This window comes from Cyphomyrmex costatus, unplaced genomic scaffold (assembly GCF_001594065.2).
Source record: "Cyphomyrmex costatus isolate MS0001 unplaced genomic scaffold, Ccosl1.0 scaffold1933, whole genome shotgun sequence".
In the NCBI taxonomy this organism is placed as follows: domain Eukaryota; kingdom Metazoa; phylum Arthropoda; class Insecta; order Hymenoptera; family Formicidae; genus Cyphomyrmex; species Cyphomyrmex costatus.
This window is the reverse complement of record NW_017275969.1, coordinates 27,985-46,515: the sequence shown is the minus strand read 5'-3', so window position 1 is coordinate 46,515 and position 18,531 is coordinate 27,985. Positions and strand designations below refer to the sequence as shown.

Genomic DNA, 18,531 nt, shown 5'->3' with positions numbered 1-18,531 from the left:
CATAACGCATAAACCATATACATAAAGAATTTGATTGGTCCATTGACTCATGCATAAGAAAATGGGCCAATGAAATTCCTTATGCACATGCTTTATGCGTTATGCAAAAGTCTGTGCTCCCCGCTTTATTAGAGGGTCACTATATATACTGTGTCGATGCCATGCCTGACAACCGCCAAGAACTATTCCCGTAGAACATCAATGGCCTAGTTACAATCAGTTGGTTGCCTGGCCAATAAAAGCAAGAAGAAGAAGAAGATGCCTAAAGATTGCATAAACGCGTTATACATGTGCTGTATCAATCAACGTTAATCATGAAGAACAATGCGAAGAAAATGAAAGATAAAAATCGGACTGACGAAAGTAACATTGGAAATAAGGACCGGAAAAAAACGTTTGACAAAAAAAAGTACAGATTACAGAAGTATAGCAACAAGTACAAAAGTATGTATACAATATGCCGTGAATAGGTTAAGTTTATTGTTTTTCAATATTTGCTTTCTTGTACTAGTTAATCGATGGGAGGAGAAGAGGAAGGAGTTTGTGTTACGCGAATATTATAAAGAGTTGAAGAAGGATCAGCAGAATTCCATAGGAACGTCGTCAAATTTAAGTAACACATCCAAAAATGAGACTAAGTATGTAAAGTGGAACCTATTCGAGAAACTACAATTTGAAATGTAATAGTATTAATAATAATAATTTATTTATTAATAAATATTCAATTTATTTGTATATGTAAACAGTAAATCGAGGAAGGGCTATGCTTTTTTCAAAGCTAAGCAGCAGTATCGGCAGAAACAGGAAGAAAAGAAGAACATGTTAGGAAACACTATTCGTATAAGGATAGAACGAGAAGAAGCCTTGAAAAAATATAAGGAGAAGAAATTACAAAACTTCAAAGTATTATCAAAGAAGACAAAGAGAGGACAGCCTGTCATGAAGGGCAGAATAGAAATGGTTCTGGAAAAAATACAGCAAATGACTTAACGTACAATCGTCTCTTTATCTTTGGTTTGACTAATTCAAGATACGGTCAAAGTCTCGCTATAAATTCTTTGAAGTTTCTCATTGACCAATCAAAAGAAAGCATTTTAATTTGATTGATCAGAATCGCAAAGAATATTTCAAAGTATTTGTAGCATCACATTGATTGTACTCCTAAATCACATTGTCGCACAATGGAGTTAATATTTATTATTTAGAGAAAAAATAAAATGCTTTTAAATGTTTGTGAAAAGGCTCAATATGTTTTTAAACAACTAATATAGAGAAACAGGGCAATGAGCCAATAAAATTGTTAAGATCTTTTTAAATTAATCTAATATATTGTGAAGAATATCACGTAATTATGGCGTTTCATCCCAGCTTCCACTACTGGATTCATCAAATAAGGTATTGTAGTGGAAGCCTACCTTAGACGCCTGGGAAAATTATTCAATCGAGATTCTATATAAAGAGATATACGCATGTCAAAGCACTTGCGAGATGCTTTTATTTTTGTGTATGATGTATATTGTATATGTTACACAATGGGTGCGTTCCACTTAACGTTCGCAACGCTCGCGAGTATCATTTTGTCCTTGTAATCGAATATTAAATAAGGAAGAGATGATACACGCGATCGTTGCGAACGTTAAGTGGAACGCACCTAATGTATAACAATATGTGTAACATATTCCAATAACGACACGTATTCTTCAAATTTCATTAAGTTTTTGTTACATGAGAGTGTCCATATTTGCGGTATTATTTTTTATATAACTGTATCATTTGCGAACTGGAATGATAATTTCGTGTGTAGTCACTCATTAAATTATATTGGAATAAATAGTAAGAATTGAAGTAAAATATATATATATATATATAAAAGGAATTATTAAATTATTTAATTCCTTTCTTTAATTCTCTCAAAATAACATTATTTACTGATCGACATAATATAATTTTATCAAAAAAACAAGTTAAAATTCCGAATTAAATATACCTGAAGTGAAAAAACATCCACTTAATTCTCATAAACATAATTCCTCCGTCTGTAGTAACGAATAAATTTACAAACGTAGATAATGGCTAGGAAAAGATAATAGATATGTTATATTCATAATCGATTTTTATTTTAATATCATTTTAACTAATATCTTAAGTTTCTAAGACGGCTTTGTGATTGGTATTTATAATCGATTCTTATAGACCTTTTACAATAAGTTATTGCTTAAGTTTTAATAAGTCATGACAAATTAACCAATCACAGTGAAATATGAGAAGAATAGTCGATAATTGATCAATTTTTTATGACTTACAATTTAAAGACTGAATGTCTTAATAAGAATACCTTAAGTCCAGTCTTAAGATCTCATAATCAACTGTAGTAGCATCTTAAGACGCATCTTCTATTTTAAATAGAAGAATCAACTATGAATGAAAATCGGTCTATACGATTTTGATGAAATCAATCGATTATGCCTATCGATGCACGAAGCGGCGACTCTTCGCGTTCGATCGCGGTAACCTTTTGCATTGAATATTGAATCTCGACGGATGGAGACGTGCGAATAACCGTGGGCTTGAACCGGCGCGGCGGCGGCATACCCTTTCGCGACGATCAATCGCGGGTGACGGTGAGCGGCGCGGCGCGGCGCGGCGCGGCGGTTCGAAATACAAAATTCCACGCGCCAGCGTGGATCGCGCGTGCGCGTTGGCATTTTGACGGGCGGCCGTCGTCGCTGCTCGTCGGGACGACACGGGCTAGTCGACGGTTGCAAATGGCGACAGCCACGGAGTCTCTGGTACGGGCTCGCGACTAGTTCCACGCCTACCGTGCGCCCCGCGAGCGAGCCGTGCGCCGAACGCAGCCCCAGCGCCCAAAGATCGGTACGTAGCCTAAATCCCCCCCCCCCCCCCCCCCGCGGCAAGATGGTCCGGCAGACCGTCCGCGCGCACGACAGCTCTCGCTCTCGTCGAGGAGCACCATCCTCTTAGGTATCGTCTCTCTTCTCTCTCCGAGACACAGTTCTCCCTTTCCTCGATCGATACGTCTCGTACGATCGTCGGCCTTCCCGGATCCCGTCTCTCCTGCCGATTCCGATCGTCGCGTACGTGTCCTCTTCCCTCCCCCCCCCTCCTCTCCTCGTCCCCTCGCTAGCCGGGACGGATCTCCGGGTGCCGCATCGCGCTGTCAAGAATCACCGTGTCGGAACTCGCGGTGCAGATCGCACCGCCGGTTCCGATCAACTCGACTAATTCAATCGCGCTTTTTCCGACACGGCTGAATTTTTTACTCCGGAGCACACTCCGGAGCTCCGCTCGACGCCACGTACATAGGACACTGTTTCCCCGATCCGATTAGCTAGCACACTCAAGGAGAGAGAGAGAGAGAGAGAGAGAGAGAGAGAGGGGGAGAGAGTGAGAGAGAGAAAGAAAGAGAAATTAGTTTTGCGATTGTAAAAGACGGCACGTATAGGAACGCGCGCGGCGATATAGGAGCGATCGCGAACGTCCCGCCGCCGTTGCGTCACGTCGTTTTTAGTGAGCGAAACAAATACCAATTACAGTATATCTGCGTCGGAGCGCAATCTCTGAGCGTCTCAGATTGGAGGGGAATGAACGTCCCGAGTGTCCTCACGAAGCTCTCGCTCTCATTCACAGGTAGTCTTGAGCAGAACGAAGCAAGATGCCGGCCGTCAGAGGAGATGGTATGCGTGGATTGGCGGTATTCATATCGGACATCAGGAATTGTGAGTAACAGCGTTTTCCCATCGATAACATTGACACTTCATATACTTTAATTACTGGATTATATAATGCGATTGTCGGCATTGTAAACCGCAGGTCCCAATTGTTGTAATTGTTGCTGTTCTTCCTTCAAATACCACTGGTTATGTATTTGATGCTATTAATGACATTTCAGTCCCCAAGCGATAACGTGCCATTGAAACTGAAATTGTGTGCGACGTGTTTAACATTGTGAGAAGCAGGAGAAAGGGGGCGGTGTTCTGATATAGGCCTATCTTCTTGTGATATAGCTTGACTCTCAATATCAATCTACGACACATTAGTTAAACGTTTATTAAAAATAAACACTGGTCTTCTTAAGATATTTATAGAAGGCGCAATTGTATATAGTTTTACGTATTATATTTATGCATATTATTTATTTATAACTGTCTGTGCATTTCTGAGCTAAAAGAATTGTTCTTGATAAGCCAATTGTCATTATTTTTTATATCAAGTATTTCTGCCGACGTATTATTTCTGATCGATATTTATAATAAAAATTCTTGAATATTTTTAGCCAAAATATAAATAAAGATATTATGTACAACAGAACATTTTTATTTTGATATATATTCTATTTTTTTTTGTCACAAACGTAGCTTATTGTATTACATAATAAGATACGTTTGTGTTAGTTATAGTTTTGTGTAATTGTTCTATGTAAATGATGATACATACACACTTGCGCAGTCTTTTTTTTTGTAAACGTTATGTATTAATGTTACTAGGCAAAAGTAAAGAGGCAGAAATTAAGAGAATTAACAAAGAACTAGCAAACATACGTAGCAAGTTTAAAGGAGATAAAACACTCGATGGGTATCAGAAAAAGAAATATGTTTGCAAGCTGTTATTCATTTTCCTGCTTGGCCATGATATCGACTTTGGACATATGGAAGCTGTCAATCTACTTTCATCAAATAAATATTCAGAGAAACAAATTGTAAGTAAGACAATCGGTCTAGCAATCTGCAGTATGTACAATAATCTAGCGGATATTATTATCTAACTCGTATAATTCTAGGGATATCTTTTCATATCGGTCCTAGTGAACACTAATAGTGATCTGATTAAGTTAATCATACAAAGTATAAAAAATGATCTCGCCTCACGCAATCCAATTCATGTTAATTTGGCGCTGCAATGCATCGCCAATATCGGTAGTAAGGAAATGGCAGAAGCCTTCGGCAATGAAATTCCAAAGTTGCTTGTTTCAGGGTACGATATATTGTATTTATTGCTTTATATAGTCATGCCAATAGCTTATATCAGATTTTTGTTCAGTCTTTAAATATTTGTTTTATAGAGATACTATGGATGTTGTGAAACAAAGTGCTGCGTTGTGTCTACTGCGACTATTGCGGACAGCTCCTGATGTCGTACCTGGTGGTGAATGGACGTCACGTATAGTTCATCTGTTGAACGATCAACATCTAGGCGTTGTAACCGCCGCAGCGTCACTCATAGACGCTCTTGTAAAAAGAAATCCCGATGAATATAAAGGCTGCGTTAGTCTTGCAGTTTCGAGATTAAGTAGGGTACGTTACTGAAGTAAAATTTATCGATGACAATAAGAATGTTATCTAACATTTTTTTCTGTGATTGTAGATTGTTACATCGAGTTATACAGATTTGCAAGATTATACGTATTACTTTGTACCAGCCCCATGGTTATCTGTCAAGTTGCTACGTCTGCTGCAGAACTATACTCCACCAGGTATTTAATTCCACAATGCGAAATACATTGTATATAGAAATACAATACGTTGTATGACATTTACATAGAATTTATATTTCTACAGCCGAAGATCCAGGTGTGAGAGGCAGATTAAATGAATGTCTAGAAACAATATTAAACAAAGCTCAAGAACCACCCAAGTCAAAGAAGGTCCAGCACTCAAACGCGAAGAATGCTGTACTCTTTGAAGCCATTAGTTTAATTATTCACAACGATAGCGAGCCGAATCTCCTTGTACGGGCATGCAACCAGCTTGGTCAATTTTTGTCGAATCGTGAGACCAATTTGCGATACCTGGCACTCGAATCAATGTGCCACTTGGCTACTTCGGAATTCTCGCACGAAGCTGTAAAAAAACATCAAGAAGTAGTCATATTATCAATGAAGATGGAGAAGGACGTTTCTGTAAGACAACAAGCGGTAGACCTATTATATGCCATGTGTGATAAAAGTAACGCTGAGGAGATTGTTCAGGAAATGCTAAATTATTTAGAAACAGCTGATTACTCGATTAGAGAAGAAATGGTCCTTAAAGTAGCGATTCTAGCGGAAAAGTATGCGACCGATTATACTTGGTACGTTGATGTTATCCTAAATCTAATTAGGATAGCAGGCGATTACGTATCCGAGGAAGTTTGGTACCGAGTTATTCAAATCGTTATTAATCGAGATGATGTTCAGGGTTATGCTGCTAAAACCGTCTTTGAGGTAAAATATATAATATTATTTCCATTTATTAAAATTATTCGACATTCTGTATATGTGGTATGTGTTGCAGGCTCTGCAAGCACCCGCTTGCCACGAAAATATGGTTAAAGTAGGTGGTTATATACTTGGAGAGTTTGGTAATCTCATAGCTGGCGACCAACGATCTTCTCCAGCTGTCCAGTTTCAACTACTACATTCCAAAGTACATTTCTATTTTCGAAAATTGTGTATTATTGTCCACACACACACGCGCACGCACACACACAAACACACACACACACACACACACAACACATCTACATATGTATATCTACATATGTATATCTCTTACAGTATCATTTATGCTCTCCTATGACTCGAGCACTGCTGCTTTCGACGTATATAAAGTTTGTCAATCTGTTCCCTGAAATACGAAGCCAGATCCAAGATGTCTTCAGGACGCACAGTAATTTACGTAGCGCAGATGCTGAGCTACAACAAAGAGCATCAGAATACCTGCAACTGAGTATTATTGCTTCGACTGATGTCTTGGTATGTAATATTTAACAATTAAAAAATGCAATATTCGTCATTAATAATATCTTTTTTTGTAGGCCACCGTATTAGAAGAAATGCCAGCATTTCCCGAAAGGGAATCCTCTATTCTTGCAGTTTTAAAGAAAAAGAAGCCGGGTCGAGTACCGGAGAACGAAATTAGAGAAAGCAAAAGTCCAGCACCAAATACTAATCATCATGCTGAACCTCCTCCTGCTGTTACAACCGTGACAGTTAACAATTCTTCTGCTGATTTACTAGGATTGTCAACTCCACCTTCTTCTCAACCATCTAGTAATACAGGCGTATTGCTTGATGTTTTGGGAGATATTTATAACATGCCAAACAAACTTGGTACTACCAACGGCACCCAAAATACATACAATCCTAAAAAGTAAAATATATATTGTGTGTGTGTGTGCGCGCGCGCGCGCGCTGAGAGAGTTTTATATAGTTATAATATTAATATTTGTAATTATTATTCCGATTATATTTTTCAGGTTTGTTTGTAAGAATAACGGTGTTTTGTTCGAGAATGACTTGATACAAATCGGTGTAAAATCGGAATTCAGACAAAATCTTGGACGTGTAGGTCTTTTTTATGGAAACAAGACGCAATATGCCTTGCACAGTTTTCAACCGCAACTATCTTGGACAGACGAGAATCAAGCAAAATTAGCTGTACAAGTAAAACCTGTTGATCCTATACTGGAAGCTGGTGCTCAGATTCAGCAAATGATCAATGCAGAATGTATTGACGACTATAACGGTAAGTTATCTTGATATTTCTGTAAACTTAACAATTAATATCGGAACCTCTTCCGTTACACATATCTCCTATTTACAGATTCGCCGAGCATGATTATCTCCTTTATTTACAATAATGTGCCACAAAAAATCACGATGAAGTTACCATTAACAATTAATAAGTTCTTCGAACCGACAGAAATGAACGGGGAATCATTCTTTGCAAGATGGAAAAATCTTGGCGGGTATGTGATATAATCGCAACTTAAGGAGGAGAGAGACGTGAGATTTTTTCAAAACAGTTTCATAGATCAATTTCCACATTAAATTTATTTTTAGAGCGAATCAACAACGATCACAAAAGATTTTCAAAGCGCAACAACCTATGGATCTAACGCAAGTACGCACGAAATTACAAGGATTTGGAATGCAATTGCTTGATGGCATTGACCCGAATCCCGATAACTTTGTCTGCGCTGGTATCGTTCATATGAGGGCGCAGCAAGTAGGTTGCCTGTTGCGTCTTGAACCTAATAAACAAGCCCAGGTAATTCTCAACTTTTGAAAGATTCAATATCGTAACAAGATAATTTGTATAAAGAATTTCGGTTTAAATCGAGCAATAATATGTTTTTATAAAATAAATTTCAAGTTTATATATTTACAACAATGTTGGTACAGCATCAAAATAATATATAAAGAATATAATATAAAAAATAATATAATGATATCGAACGTTGTAACACTTGTGGTCAACAGTATCAGACGAATACGTAAAAATGCTCCTGTTTTCACACATTTTATTACACAATTTATATAAAAACAGGAGAATCAATTCTTTGAAACAATTGCACCATACTATGTTGCTTAGATTAGATCGTAAGATTATTTATTCTATCACTTTGTAACATCTTCAAGAAGAAGGACTGTGAGTTCCAAAACGTTCGATATCATTATATTAGTTTTTATATTATATTCTTTATATATTTTTATTTTTATGCTGTACTAACATTGTAAACTTGAAATTTATTTTATGAAAACATCTTATTACTACTCGATTTAGACCGAAATCCTTAATACTTTGCATTGCAAAAAATGAGCGAAATCTAATTATGATAATTTGTATTTTTATTTAATTGCACATTTCTGCTTACAGATGTTCCGTTTAACAGTACGTTCGAGTAAAGAATCGATGTCGGTAGAGATCTGTGACCTGCTGGTGGACCAATTTTAAACGGCCTAGCAGGCGTAAATATTGTCGAAAAATTAGCACTGCGTCGTGAGAGGACATATCATTATCGAACGATGATGTCATCTCGCGTCGTTCAAAAAGATATTGATGGTTATTTGTTAAGAAATATTTGCGTTGTACCCAAGCTTACACTCATAACGCTCTTATCTAAAATCTATATCTTTGTGTAGGTAGTTTCGTGTCGCTATATATCATTTTATTGAAGAGGCATAAGTTTGAATCAGGACTATCGAAATTAAGAGCAGAAAAAACGAGGAATATGTATATGAACTGGCTATGATAGACAGTATTATCTCATAATCGAGGATACTAAAGTGTGGATCTGTTTTGAATGCGTCTACATCTTATATTACAATCTATAATTTAAGTGGATGAAGAGAGAATGTGAAATGGAGAAAGAAAATGAAGAAGTTAGATGTTTTAGCTATGAATATGTATGTATTGTAGAAACACTCGAGCCGCATTATAGAAACAAAGCATATAAGATTTTTTTACTGAGTTTTATAATACAAGTTTCCCTCCGTATTGTTGCAATTTATATAGTTTTAAAACATCAATTAATCACTTTGATTATTCAAAATGGAACATCTCTCTTTACACATCATTTTATTTTATACTGTTTTGTACCTACGTGTCATCAGTTTTATTCATATTCATAAATTGCTTGCATTGATATTTTGCCATGAGATTGCCGCGTGAGCGAGAGTAGATTTGGGCACAATGACAGTAGTTGTATAATATGAGCTGTTTATCTAGATATCCTTATATTTAACGAAGCTGCGAATTAATTGTGTACAATTAATAGGTTATATTTAATTGTTTTTGTCTTGATCTTGATTTTGAACAATGTCTTAAATTTTCTATCATTGATATTGATGTATAAATCCATGGCTGGTCATTTCTGTGTTGAGATAGGAGGTATATCGTATTATAGTATATTATTATTGAAAATTGAATGTTTGCAGGTTAACTATTTGTAATTATAGAAGTACGTTTTATTATCTTCAGAGTCTTGTGTATATTTAGTAGAGTGTACAACTCTGTACAGATATTTGAAGTTAATAATATGTTAAAGTTTTGCGAAATGCGTTTTATAATAATAACAACAGGAAGAGAGCAGCTCTAATTATGATTTAAATATTGCTTTATAACGATCGGTGTCGTGATGATTTACCGATTTTGGTAAAGCCTTACACAATTGTACATATAAAATTGATCATGGCTATAAATATTTTCAGGATAGATTGCGCTATTCATAGCCATACAAGCTCAGATTTATTTTTTATTCTTTAATCATGTTTATTGTCAATTATTTTTCAGGGAAGTAAGATGTATATTTTTCATATTCATATAGTGTAAATCCATGTGTCTAATGTTCCCATTATATTTCTTTTCTCTTATAGTATATTAGTTGTATTTTAATTATAGTACATATATACAGGTCGAGAAGACACAATGCTATCAGTTTTTACGACTTGATTTAATGAGATTTTATTATTATTATATTATTATTATTATTATTATTATCATCATCATTATTACCTTCTCTCCCTTTTTTAAATATTATTTTGTGACATGATAGAATATTTTACTATTAGACATACTCTATAGACGATTACAATTGTCGGTAAATCATAAGCAATGTGAAACAAAACATGGGCGTTTTATATTTTCACTCTTCGTTCTCATAGAATTTCAGAGACTCTTAACAATATAACATTTTTTTCCATCTAAACTATATACAAATTGCTACAAAACTTAATCAATATTTTTTATTGCAGTACTGACGTATAATCCAAGCTAAAATTATAATCTATAAATTATTATTAGAAAGAAAGAACATAACACTTTACTATGTTATACCATTATAGATTTTTTTACGTGTAATTGGTATAATATGTAAAATTGATATAATTTATGTTCCATATATAACGTCATTTTAAATCGCAATATTTTTTTAATTGTTTGATAATTAAGATATAATTTAAAATTAAATAAAGATTTTTATTTAAAAAATTTAAAAAAAATTTACAATAAAAAGGTGTAAATATATTTTTTTCATTGTAAACATCGAAACAATTATCCTAACATTTTACGTGTTTAAACATTCCTAACAGTTTTCGTGTTCGAGGTCTATGAAATACTGTAGAACTGTAATCTTTGATGTCTTTTTATCCTTAAATCTTTTTTTTCTAATAAAAAGTTCTGATCGAAGAAGTGGAAATTTGATGAGACTAGATTGAAACTATGTGGCGGTACAGAATTTTCAACTTCCACGTATACTTTAAAGTGTAATTTAAGATGAAAAAATATCATATAAAAAATCTTAAATATCTATGTTTACATAAATTTCTCTCTTTATTTAAACTATATATTGAAGAACATTTTATAATTTTTATTGATTTCCTACATGTAATAATCAACTTTTGTTAACGAATCTCATGATGTATGTTTGGTATATTGTTCTATGGAGCTTTATTTTTCAAATTTTATACGCCTAGCTGAATTGACAAACTGATTAACGTGGGCCCTCGACCAACTATTGACCACCAGTCATGGATTTTGCGAGAATGTTTGATAACGTTATGTTTAAAAAAAAAAAGACAGTCAACGATATATTTATAATAACGATATATCTTCTCATTCGTATTATTATAGAGCTCGCGTTTATTATATATTATACATTATAGAGACGAGAATCGTGTTGCGCTTTAGATTTAAAAGGCCCACGCATGATCCTACGATTTACGTAGCAAACTATTGCACGAATCCAAGTTCGAGCTATACGTAAAATTAATATATTAGAGAAATATCACGCGAAATTTATGCAGATTGATGGATCGTGCGTGGGCCGTTTCACATTCAAATGAAAGTTGCGTTAATATATATAATATATACATACCTTTATATTATAAATACATGAATTATACATATATAAATATATATATTAAGAGAAATGTGTGGCCACACATGGTTGTTAGATTATCACGCGGCGATGCTCCGATCTACTGACGATCGAAGCCGTCGATGTCGGTACGATTCGATATTTGACTATAATACATGGTGAATATTCGAATAATTCGAATATCTCGAATGTCCATCTGCGTGATTCGTTATTCGTTAGAATTCTTTGGTAAGCCGAATTATTCAATATCGTGTAAAGCGATGTGATATAAAAGACCTCGTTTTTATCACATTAACGCCATAAAGCCTATCGTCTTCTACTTTAAGATTCCTCGAATTATCTACGAATGTCGGGATATTCTAATATTCGGATAATCGAACGTGTAGTCTTAAAAATACTCGTCTGTTCTCTCTCACACACACACACACACACACACACACACACACACACACACACACACACACACACACACACACACACACACACACACACACACACACACACACACACACACACACACACACACACACACACACACACACACACACACACACACACACACACACACACACACACACACACACACACACACACACACACACACACACACACACACACACACACACACACACACACACACATGCACGCGCGCGCACGCGAGAGAGAGAGAGAAATTAAAAAAAAAGTGACGATGCGCGAGAATATCTACTTTTTCGCGCTATCGTTTATGTCGTTGTCTCCTTTTGATTGCGGTCTAATCGTGTACAGATTTAATGTAGAAATTTAATAGACCTATCGCGCGAGCAACTGCCGAAACGGTTGATGAGCGCGAAAAAAATAAAACGAGCGTAGAGAGCAGATCGCGGCTGATTTTGCGGACGAGCGTATTGTATGATAATATCGTAGTAGATTGTGACTTTTGTCCCTTTGTAATTAACGATGTTCATCGTATTTATTTCCTCGTGTAGCATATGCATGAGTGTTGTCCCGCGTGGTTTTTGACCATTGTGACTTCGAAGTCAAATGTTAATGAGCGTATATTGATCTTGATCTCCAGCTACAATTAGCTATATGTTTACTCCTTTTTTTCCTGGTGCGCAGCGAGTTTCATAGGATTTTTCGTTCTAGTTATGCACGTGGCACATCGTTCGAATACACGTATTTTTTTCTTTTTTTTACATATAATATATTACGAATTCGCCATTCGATTTAATATTTATGAAGCTCCGAGCCTTCGGGAGCTTTCACGGGAATTCAAGAAACCGTAGTTTCTACATTCAATCTTTACGCGAGAAATCTTTAGTCCCGTAGCATACGTTCGTTTTCGTCCTTCTTTATCTCTTCCGAGTACCGCTCTAGCCGATTCCTTATGCAGAATAAATCGTGCAAGCGATTATTTCCTGAATCACTGATTTATTTTGTATCGTTTAGCTTTGTATGTACACATGTACGTTTATAAGACATTATTGATTTATATCATAAAATAATATATATACATAAATATTATCTCTCATATAAAAATGTGCCTACATTACTTGGCTCTTGATTCTGTCATTGTTTCAACAATTTTCTCCGTTGTAAGTTCAATTAGACTTGTATCGGATAGTTTACTTAGCCTCGTTATTTCTACCAAAATATATTTCAAATTCGCAGATTAATTATGATTACAATGAATCAACATTCAGCGCGAGAATTGCAGATCTTGCATAATTTGGACGATTGATGTTCATTTTTTATTAATGTATTAGGTATAGTAAAAAGGAATCCATTATTTTTGCATGAAAAATAATGGATTTCTTTTCATTACACCTAATCAGGGTTGCCACAAGTCAGGGAAATGTCAGAGAATTGAAAAATGCGTCAAAGAAGTTAGGAAAAGTCAGGGATTTAGCACACTTGTCAGGGAAAATAGAATGGCTGTAAATAAATTTATATTGCCTTGTGCTTCTATGATTGGTTTGGAGTACCTTTTTTTTCTTTTTCTTTGGAGTTAGTTTTCTGAAGAAAATGCATCTATGTTACATTGCTGAATCGACAGAATATTTAACGTTTTCCGTGTTACGGTAAAAATACAAGAGACATTGCAAAATATGTATTATTCAAAGTCAGGAAAAATCTCAAAATTTTGTCAGTAAGTCAGAGAAATTTCAGGAAATTTTACGATTAAAAATTTGTGGCAACCTTGCTAATATTATAGATTAACTTTAATCTTCACTTAATTTAATTTAATCTTTGTCTTTTTTGATTCTTAAAACTTGAAGATAAAAAGTAAGTGTTGTACATTGGTAGAAATGGACATTAATCATAGAAATTTTGCATGATATGTAATTCTTGCATCGAATATTGATTTACTGTAACCTTCATAATTAATTTGTGGATTTCTATGCAAATATTTTTAAAAGATAGAGAAATATGAAACCAGAAGAGAAATTTTGTTTTGTTTAAAAAGTAATGATCAAAGACCCTGACTGTGAATCAGAATTGGAATTAATTAATTATAAAGGAACATAAAATTATGCATAAAACTATATTACTATTATTGGAGTGATAAAAAAGTGGTCACGAAATTTTATTAAATTATTAATAGCATATATTTACCAAATACTAGATTAGTTACATCTCTCATGAGATAGCATATATTTACCAAGTACTAGATTAGTTACATCTTAAATGCTAAAAATAATTCACATTCAGAATAGCTATTTTTATCTTTGATACAAATTCTAAGGTGCTCCAGGGATGTTTCAAGAATGGTCACGCATCTTTCCACGGATAAATTCTTCCAGGCAATCAATAAAGCGATCTTTAATAATCGATAAAAATCTGTTGGTGCAGAGTTTATTGACATTTAATTAGATGTAATTAACACTCCAAAGTTCATTTTCTAAATATACATTATTACCTAGGTGATTTATTTAATAAACACACAAAACTTTGTCACACAAGCTTCTTTTGTAATCTTATAGCTTTTGACAAATATCTAGTGTACAAAAATTTTATAGTAAATCTATATATATTCTAAAGTTTTAAAATGGTACGACAAATAAAGTAACACGGTGTTTAAGTAGCATTTAGGTAAAGTATATTTACAATAACTCTTAAAAATGCATTTTACAGTATTATAATACATTAACGATACTACTCGATGCATTTTTACAGCGTTACAATTCGCCACTGGCAGAATTGTCGGATCGACGTTTAATTATTAATCATGCGTCCATTTGACAATGAAATTCGCAGATATATGAAACATTGAACACGTTACAATTCTAGAGGTACATTGCTGCATATTAACACAAAATATTTCGTCAGTAATGGATATTATCAGTATCAAAGTAATACTAATATATACTTTGCAGTCTTATCTTGCGTATAAAATATTCACGTTCCAATAAACGAGAATAGATTAAAATGAATTCAGACTTTCAGAAATACATATTCGCGAACATTAAAATAAATCCTTTGTAATTTCAATGCATTTTTATTCATTTACAGGAATTGCATAAAGCATTTTTATACTTTTCAATATAAAAATAATATTAACATTTTCTATGCAATATGTATATTGCTCAAAATTCTAAATCAGAGATGCAGTTTTTCGATTTAATTGAATCCAGTTGAAAGTTGTATGTAAAAAAAGTAATTTCAATCCAGCTTCGACTGTCAAGATTAAATACATGTACATTATTATATAAAATATTTGTGTATAATAAAATTTTTAATTTTTAATTATATTTTACTTTCAATTTAAATTCGTATCAATTAAATAAAGAAAAAAGAAATACTATAGCGAATGTTATTCATTTTTCCTTCGTCAGCAATATATTTAAAAAAATTGAAGAATAAGAATGTACATGCCAGTGCTTGAAATACATTGATAATAATCAAAGTGGGCTTAGCAAAGTACACTGTAAGTAGATTTTCACAGAGACCTGTTTTCGTAAAAGGAATAATATATATAAATAATACTAAAAGTTGTAAATGATCGTATTTCGCAATGCAGACATCTATTATATTTTATAGCGCCTGCTGATATTTATATCTTCGGATCGTTTGCATAGGTGATTAAAAAAGCTCATCAATTATGGATTGGAAGGTAAATTCGTAATCACGTAAGAGATCAGATTATTTTCAGACGAAATAACATTTAAGGACCATGTCATCTTGACATTCACTATATCGATCATACTAACTTCGAGTGCACCTAAAAGACGCCGATTTTACGAAGTTTGAGCATATTGATTTAATTATACAAGTGCACGGTGCACTTGTCATCAATCGTAAAATGATAATCTAAATCGGTTCCTTACTTACAGAAATCTAATACTATAATCAGTTTATCAAAAAAAACTTTAAAAGGAATTTATTAAAAGACAGTAATTAATTATTGTTTTACAGAAAAAATTCGATAGTATATTAAATTTCTGTAAGGAATGTAGACGTAATAATAATGTTCGGAAACAGAAAAATAAAGATCGTAAATTTTTATAGAACTACGTATATGTTTCACGATCGATGCACGCTTGGATACAAAAATTCTGACATATATTTTGTAAATTTAAATCTACAGTGAATCTACAGATAACAATTACTGATATCTACATATGCATTTGTAATATATGACTTGCAATACTGATATAAATATCAAAAATAAACAGTCTGTTTGTATTAAGGAGAAGAATTTACTTTTATGTTATATATTTAGTAGGATTACGAAGTAAGTATTCATTTTTCATTTTCTTTATTACGTCACCTGTTGTGACCTACGCAAATAATCAGAATTCTAACTAGCAAATAAATAAATATTCACTTTGCGAATATTTCCACTTTTAAAATTATACGCTGTTCCACAAAAGAAATTAATTCTCTCTTAAGCACTAATTGACTAGTATTAAAAAGATCGACCAAAATCGAACGTATATTCTTCTAATTGTAGGTCCTGTACGAATTTCTAAACGATCCATTAATTTCCTTTTCTCAGGTATAGATCAATAATAATCAAACTTGAAGAATTCTGCATCACAAAATCTAAAAAACTCAATACCTTCTTTTTTATTATGGACAGAAATATGTCAGATCATTTTCGAGATTAATGTTCGGATGGTGGTTGGATCCTCTGTAAAGCCTTCGATCCAGCTGTCGCTTTGTCCCTCAGGATAGCCTTCGCGTCCTTCTCGAGTACCTGCTCCCTGTCATACAGCTGGAACTGGTAAGCGGGCTCATTCACCAGCACGCTCTCTTCAGCGGTGTTCTGCGCGTCCTCCGGGGCGAGGAAGAACCTCGCGCGACCTTCGCATTTCCGTCGGTAGTCCGGATTGTCCGGTGCTGGACGGTGGCAGGAGTCGCAGACGGTGTCGGTGCGCGACGTGCATGGATGAGCCTCGTACAAACCCGGGCCACATCTGGCACAATTCCAGCAGGGCTGCGTGCTGTGATGCGGGCTGTACGTACCGCTGGGGCACTGTTCGCACACGGTGTCGCGGCCGCGAGCGCAACGGCTAATCACTCCCCAGCCTGGACCGCATCTGCTGCAGTGCGAGCCATCCCGGTGGTGCCTGATGTGAGGTCTGCTCTCAACCACCTGGAAACAGAGCGGCAGATGGTTAGTGATGGTTGGTGTCCCGAAAGGTGGAATTCGTGAAACAGCATTCGAGTGACTCTACGTCGTGATTTTTTTTTTAGAATCGGAAGGATTTAAAAATTGACTCTATCGATCCGACCACTTGACCCAGAATGCCATTTATGGATAATTAAAGAGTCTAAAATCGTATCTCTCCATACGTTTCTTCAGGCAATGCAAAGCTATTTTCTTTAAGGAGAGCTGGTTTTTGAAGGCACCACGTTGTTGCAATCTTTTAGGATCAGACCTTCGAAAGGATTTAAAAATTGATTGTATACAATCAATCTGACCACTTGACTCCGAATGACATTTGTAAATAATCAAAGAGTCTTGTAAAACTCTATATCGGCATGTTTTTTTAGACGGTGTAAAGCTGTTTTCTAAAAAAAAAAATAACGCTATTTTCTAAAGACTCCATGTTACAATTTTTTGGGATAGAATCTTTAACAGGATTTAAATGATATTTATGTGGATGATTAAAGAAAATTTGTGAATAATTAATTGTTTAAAATTGAATTTCTTTATGCGTTCCTTCGCACAAAGCAGTTGTTTCTAAAAAGGAATTGTGCTTCCTGAGTATATAGATCAAATAGATCGTACTAGAACTATGAATAATCAGTCTCATTATTACTGCATATTATTTTTCCACTGCTTTTAATATAAATTGATATGCAATGCAATTTCAACCGTTCAACAACAGGTGCACTGGAGAAGGCGGCCACCTGACTTCGAGGGAACACCTTGCGCCTTTCTTCCGCCTACTTCGGGCAGATCGAGAGACGCGATATATGAGCCTCTGTACTCTCTCACGCATAAAATGTTACTTTTAATACGTTAGGATATCCGCTACACTTTCGCCGACTAATTTTCCCAAAATAAGTCAGTCTGATCGATTATACAGGTCCGTAACTTTCTCTCAGTTCGAGGCTTTCCAAATATCGATTGCAATTTTATATTATAATATATATATATATATATATATATATATATATATAATTGGCTTGATTTAAAAAATTATATTAATGAATAAGAGAGCTTTAGCCACACGCTAGATATAATAAGCGATATTTATTTAATAGTTATATATATAAATACAAATTAAAAAGTGAAAATAGACGTTTCGGCCCTAAAAGAAGCCATCTTCAGTACAAAAATTAATATAATAATGAAGAAAAACAATAACATTATATGATATATTTTTTGGTTATACATGATGCGATTCTGAGTCGTTATTCCGATTACAATTTTTATAC

The 18,531-nt window shown here is 34.5% G+C and overlaps 3 protein-coding genes across 3 annotated transcripts in view; 2 read left to right on the top strand and 1 right to left on the bottom strand.

The window, feature by feature from the left end:
• Positions 1 to 185: 185 nt before the first annotated feature.
• LOC108772958 (thyroid transcription factor 1-associated protein 26 homolog) lies at positions 186 to 1,104 on the top strand. The gene is made up of 3 exons (XM_018538633.1): positions 186 to 444; positions 512 to 638; positions 747 to 1,104. The coding sequence occupies exons 1-3, from the start codon at positions 315 to 317 to the stop codon at positions 988 to 990; spliced, it is 501 nt and encodes a 166-aa protein (XP_018394135.1). The 5' UTR covers positions 186 to 314; the 3' UTR covers positions 991 to 1,104.
• Positions 1,105 to 2,798: 1,694 nt separating this feature from the next.
• On the top strand, positions 2,799 to 9,528 carry AP-2alpha (adaptor protein complex 2, subunit alpha). Its single transcript, XM_018538632.1, has 14 exons — positions 2,799 to 2,874; positions 3,649 to 3,737; positions 4,506 to 4,717; positions 4,799 to 4,992; positions 5,081 to 5,312; positions 5,383 to 5,491; positions 5,577 to 6,220; positions 6,291 to 6,422; positions 6,554 to 6,751; positions 6,814 to 7,148; positions 7,255 to 7,523; positions 7,602 to 7,746; positions 7,841 to 8,048; positions 8,658 to 9,528. Exons 2-14 carry the CDS (start codon positions 3,674 to 3,676, stop codon positions 8,733 to 8,735), a joined length of 2,820 nt encoding a protein of 939 aa, XP_018394134.1. The 5' UTR covers positions 2,799 to 2,874; positions 3,649 to 3,673; the 3' UTR covers positions 8,736 to 9,528.
• A 7,183-nt stretch (positions 9,529 to 16,711) lies between these two features.
• LOC108772956 (tumor necrosis factor receptor superfamily member 3) overlaps positions 16,712 to 18,531 on the bottom strand; it is a 16,782-nt gene continuing 14,962 nt past the window's right edge. The window contains exon 2 of the mRNA XM_018538631.1: positions 16,712 to 17,239. Coding sequence (XP_018394133.1) covers positions 16,748 to 17,239 — 492 coding nt within the window. The 3' untranslated portion in view covers positions 16,712 to 16,747. The remainder of the gene's footprint in view (positions 17,240 to 18,531) is intronic.

What these genes read in the sequence shown, in the direction of transcription:
- LOC108772958 (XM_018538633.1), top strand. Translation starts at nt 315, where the DNA reads ATGAAGAACAATGCGAAGAAAATGAAAGATAAAAATCGGACTGACGAA. An exon ending in GTATAGCAACAAGTACAAAA is followed by an intron (nt 445 to 511) that starts GTATGTATACAA and finishes TTCTTGTACTAG; the next exon opens with TTAATCGATGGGAGGAGAAG. An exon ending in ACATCCAAAAATGAGACTAA is followed by an intron (nt 639 to 746) that starts GTATGTAAAGTG and finishes ATATGTAAACAG; the next exon opens with TAAATCGAGGAAGGGCTATG.
- AP-2alpha (XM_018538632.1), top strand. Translation starts at nt 3,674, where the DNA reads ATGCCGGCCGTCAGAGGAGATGGTATGCGTGGATTGGCGGTATTCATA. An exon ending in CATATCGGACATCAGGAATT is followed by an intron (nt 3,738 to 4,505) that starts GTGAGTAACAGC and finishes TAATGTTACTAG; the next exon opens with GCAAAAGTAAAGAGGCAGAA. An exon ending in ATGTATTGACGACTATAACG is followed by an intron (nt 7,524 to 7,601) that starts GTAAGTTATCTT and finishes TCCTATTTACAG; the next exon opens with ATTCGCCGAGCATGATTATC.